Source organism: Notolepis coatsorum (genome assembly GCF_963971535.1).
Source record: "Notolepis coatsorum genome assembly, chromosome: 15".
Lineage (NCBI taxonomy): Eukaryota > Metazoa > Chordata > Actinopteri > Aulopiformes > Paralepididae > Notolepis > Notolepis coatsorum.
This window is the reverse complement of record NC_140179.1, coordinates 66,500,784-66,506,010: the sequence shown is the minus strand read 5'-3', so window position 1 is coordinate 66,506,010 and position 5,227 is coordinate 66,500,784. Positions and strand designations below refer to the sequence as shown.

The 5,227-nt window shown below is 40.0% G+C and overlaps 1 protein-coding gene across 1 annotated transcript in view; it reads left to right on the top strand.

The window, feature by feature from the left end:
• Positions 1-1,047, top strand: part of LOC311242073 (neuron navigator 3-like) — a gene marked incomplete at both ends in the record, with an annotated part of 30,568 nt that extends 29,521 nt beyond the window's left edge. The window contains one exon of the mRNA XM_084331024.1: positions 974-1,047. Within this exon, the coding sequence (XP_084187150.1) occupies positions 974-1,047 (74 nt within the window). The remainder of the gene's footprint in view (positions 1-973) is intronic.
• Positions 1,048-5,227: the final 4,180 nt, after the last annotated feature.

Here is a 5,227-nt window from a genome sequence, read left to right as displayed (position 1 = left end):
AGCAATAATTAAATGTATGCAATTAAAATCTTAGTTCATAGTGTTGTTTTTATAAATTGATTATGTAGAAAAAAACTTTCATATACATTTTTCATGAATTGCTCCGGCAATTATTTGGATTTATGCAATTCGATTTCCACATGCATATCAATCCAATCACAACGCATACATTATGTTTTAAAAGCCTTTAATTCTGTCTTGGAACCGTTCCGAGTCACATGAAAATGGGTGTCATCCCCTTTGAACCAAAATGTGGTAATGAACTCCACCTCCTCTCTCTCTCCTGCCTCTTACTTTCCTCCTCCTCATCTCCTTCTCTCCTCCTCTCCTCTTACTTTCCTCTTCCTCGCCCTCCTCCTCTCCTCTTCCTTTCCTCCTCCTCCTCTCCTTCTCTCCTCCTCTCTTCTTCCTTTCCTCCTCCTCTCCTCCTCCTCTCCTCTTCCTTTCCTCCTACTCCTCCTCTTCTTCTCTCCTCCTCCTCTCCTCTCCTTCTCCTCCTCCTCTCCTCTCCTCTTCCTTTCCTCCTCCTCATCTCCTTCTCTCCTCCTATCCTCTTTCTTTCCTCCTCCTCCTCTCCTTCTCTCCTCCTCCTCTCCTCTTCCTTGTGTCCTCCTCCTCTCCTCTTCTTCTCCTCCTCATCTCCTCTTCCTTTCCTCCTCCTCCTCTCCTTCTTTCCTCCCCTCCTTTGAGGGTGTTGACATACAGGTGGAGCTGATTGTCAATAGCTAGCGACCCGCTGGGCTGCAATTTACCATCATTTCAGGGCCAATTAGGCACCCTCTCTCTCTCCCTCTCCCTCTCTCTCTCTCCCTCCCCCCCCCTCTCTCTCTCTCTCTCTCTCTCCCCCCCCCCTCTCTCTCTCTCTCTCTCTCTCTCTCCCTCCCCCCTCTCTCTCTCTCTCTCCCTCCCCCCCTCCCCCCCCCCCCCTCTCTCTCTCTGCCCCCTCCTCCACCTTGCTCTGTCTCTCTGCCAGGCAGACTGGGCCTCTTCAGAGCCAGAGCGCTACTGGATGTAAACTTTGCTGCGGTCGATGTTCAACAACATTGATTGCAGTCGGTCCGTCCCACATAATGCTGCTGCAGGCCTTATAGGAGGGCAGATAGGAGTCTGCAGCATTGTGCTGCTGCTGTGTCGCTGGCCAGCTCTTCCTCTGACCCTGGTTGACCCCTCTACTCAGAACTACAACTAATACACTGTAAAACCTTGGATTGGGGTTAAATAATATTATTAAATAATTATTAGTAACCTATACATAATAATGTGCTGTTTGAAATCGAATTGAGCTGAATTTTTTTAATCATTTATGAATTGCATTTTACACAGTTTTAGTTTAATAAAATTTGCTGATCGTTTAAAAGTGACCAGGCGACGCTCAGTTTTTACAGTGTAGAACAAGCATTTTATGTGGAGAAAAAAATACGGAGCGCTGGCTGTGCTGGGTCAAATAATATGATGATGGTGAAGAAATCGGGTGCTCTTCGAGGATGGGGCTAAAATGATATCACATTAAATACAGTCCAAGTCCAGCTCACTTATAATGGAAGTCCATAGTAGAGGTGCAAGGAATCTGATTGCACTCAGATTGCGCATAAAAAATCCTTCATTGAAACATGGATATCCTCCAACATGCCTGCCACCTCTACTATGGACTTCCATTATTAGTAAGCTGGACAGCCTCTGTGTTTAATCGTATAGGCATATTATGTTATAATTAGTTATAATTGTATGGGTTAAGGATGGTTTATAGACATTAGATTGGATATCCTCCTCCTGCTTTCCTGCTTTCCTTGAACCCCTCTGGTTTATGCACAGAACTAGAATGAATAGAACAGACACTTTATGTGTTATAATTCTACAGGTTCATAATCCATTCTGCCGTTGACAATGTTGTCATGACAATGCAGTTCCTTTTTTTCGGGGTGACAAAGTGCTTGTCTTACCTTTTATAAGAATGGATATTGTAGTGAATGAGACTTAAACAGCGTGGAAAGGCATCATCTGACTAAATTATCTTGTGAAAGTTGTATTCCACATACAAATAATTTCCACACATTAAAAGCTCTACGGTAGGACTGTCCCAAATACCATTTTTGTGGGGCTTTGAAGCTTCAGTTGCAATCAAAGCTTCATTCTGCCCACAAGCAAAACTTCAGTGTGGCGGGTAGATGAGAACTATGGGGTAGACTTTATTTTTTAAAGATTATGTAGCTGATGTATGCAAATTTTTGGAGTGTTAAAAACCAAACTACCAAAACAAACAACAGCAGTGAAGCATTCATAATCTTGATTTTGGATTTGATTACCATGGCAGTGATTGAGGCTTTGAAGCATCTGCTGCCCTACTCCATGGCAACAGGAACACTTCTACGTGACATATTAGATTCACCACAGGGAGAGTACTTTGACTGACGAGGAGATGTCTTTTCTATCTATCCCAATTTTTTTTTTTTTATTCTCTTTTTATTGATTTTCTCCGGGGTCCATGCAAACAATGTCATGACTTCACATTCATTTATCCGAGCCATCTGTAGTACAATTTCCATCCAGGGTTACTGAATCTGAGTTAAAGTGCAGAAGTACAAGTACACACATGAGGACCAATACAGCCAATAATAACCTATACTTTTTTTTCTAGACAAACAAAAAATTACAGAAAATAACAAAATAATATGTTGCGATGCATCTTCCTGACACTCAACTCCCTTTAAAGTCTATTTACCAACACAATGAACCCGGAAATTTTGGAACCACCAAACGTTTATGATAGATATGGATAGTATGGGTCACCAGCACTTAGAAACTGCCGGATGCTAAGTTGTACATGTTGGGCAACTTTTTTTATTTGCATAATTAGTACATTTGCATAATCACCTAAATGGACAAATCTCTGAAACTACTTGATCAATTTCAACAATGTTGGAGTGGTTTTGGGGGTTATTCGGGATGCTGAATCCATTTATGATACTCGAGAGTTTCGGATTTGCAATATCTACTGGAATTTACCAAATTTCAATTTCAAGAGAAGTTCTGCTGAATAATATTATGGGGAAACTTACTCCTTGCTTACAAGTCTTGGTTATCATAGACTCAGGTCTACTGTAAGTCCCACATTAACAAGGTGACAAAAACATAATTCTTCCACCTTAGAAACAAAGCTAAAGTACAACCATTTATAAATCAAAAGCATGCTGAAAAACGGATCCATGCCTTTATTCCAAGCCGACTGAAGAAAATACTTCAGCTTATTCAACTCTCAGCTAGGCTATTACACTGGCTTCCGGTAACATTTAGAATTGATTTGAAGGTCCTCCTCCTTATGTACAAAGCCCTAAATGGAACCAGACCAAGCTATATTGGCAATTTTCTTGTCAACTACATGCCCCCAAGAACACTACGATCATCTACTTCTATCATCTTGTATTTTTATTTTCTGCATTGCATTTATTCTGTCTATTTTATGCTCATTTGATGTATTCTAGTGTATTTTCTGCTGTGAAGCACTTTGGGCTGAAATTCTTGTATGGAATTTGTACAAATAACGTTTATTATTATTATTGCCATCCTTAGAGTTATTTGCTACCTCTATCTAGCAGGGCTAAAATTATTTGAAATTGTTTTGTTAACCCTCCTGTTATCCTCAAATTGACTTTACACTCTTTATCCATGGGGACATTTTGACCCCAGCAGTTTAAACCTCCAGAAAATGATCATAATCAAAAGTGTTACCCAAATGTATGTTTCAGGTGCTTCATGTTACTTTGTTGATTACCTAAATAACCATTTAAATAAAACATTACCCCTACTCCCCCCACCCACCTAATTATACATACATAATATATATTATGTTGTTAAAGTGGGGAGTGGGCCCATGATAACTTTCTGTTTTTGGAAAGTAACGTGTCTACTTGTGGTTGAGAGACAACAGGTCAAGTCAAGTCAAGAGTTTTAACGGCATACAAGTATACAATGAAATGCGGGTGGTCTTGCCCGCGACGATGTGCAATACAGTGGTACAACATATAATAGAATCCAATAAAAATACAGTGGTACAACATATAATAGAATCCAATAAAAAAACAACATTGTGCAATAAACAGGTAACAGGTAACATGGTGTGACATCTCGGTATCTGTACATAGAGCATCTGCACTAAGGGTATCATTCTCATCAGAGGAGGACGCCTCATAATCAGGGTCTCAGACACATTCTCTCCTATGTCACTTTCACCGTCAAATATCTGTGACAAAACTTCACTGGCAGAAAACTTTTTCTTCAAGGTAATTTTCAAATTAGAGTTTAGAAGGCTGCTATGCAAGCTATGTTTGCTCCTCCCCTATGTTGCGTAAAGTTTAGGTAGTCAAAAATCACAAATAACAATAAAAATACAGTCCGGGATATACATTCTAAAATATACAGCCAAAAATATACAGTAAAATTTACAGTAATAAATGTAGAATTTTTTTAATGAAAATGTTTAAGTGTATATGTAAAAATAAGAAGTCAAAAGTCCAGGAAGATTACCAGAGTTTGTACTGTCACTCTGTGGTGAGGCAGTGAGGCACAGTGATGCGTTGTATACTCTGATGGTTGTTGGAATTAAGGACTTCCTGTGCCGTTCAGTGTTGCATCTAGGGAGTCTTAGTCTAACACTGAACATGCTCCTTCTATCAGCCAAGTCTGTGTATAGCGTGTGGGAGGGGTTGTCCATGATGGCGTGGAGCTTAGCAAGGCTCTTCCTCTCTGACAGAGGAAGAGTCTAGCTCCACTCCCACCATGTCACTGGCCTTCCTGACCAGCTTATTTGTCACATATAAGGTACATGTACATTACAGTGAAATGCTTGGTTCTGTATGAGCCCCCTGAGATTGTGCTTCAGACAGTAAAAAAGTAAAAAAATATAAAGACCAAACACTATACAAAATATACAAACTAGTACAAGTATACAATGCAAACAAATGCAAAGATGAGTTAGAGAGGTAGTGCAAATCTTTTACTAATAAATAGATACAATATGGTGTAGTGTTTAAAGTGAATGTTAAAGGTGAGTGTTATTCCATACACATGGAATATGTATCTCGATACGATAGAGGGCACACATTGTGAAAACAAAGAACAATTTACCGCCTAATAGAGGCCTTGCACAGAGTGTTTAGAATGCCCATTTCTCCTTGTTAGGGACCAAGCAGTGAGACAATGAGGAAACAGGAGTTGTAGATGAAAACTGGGT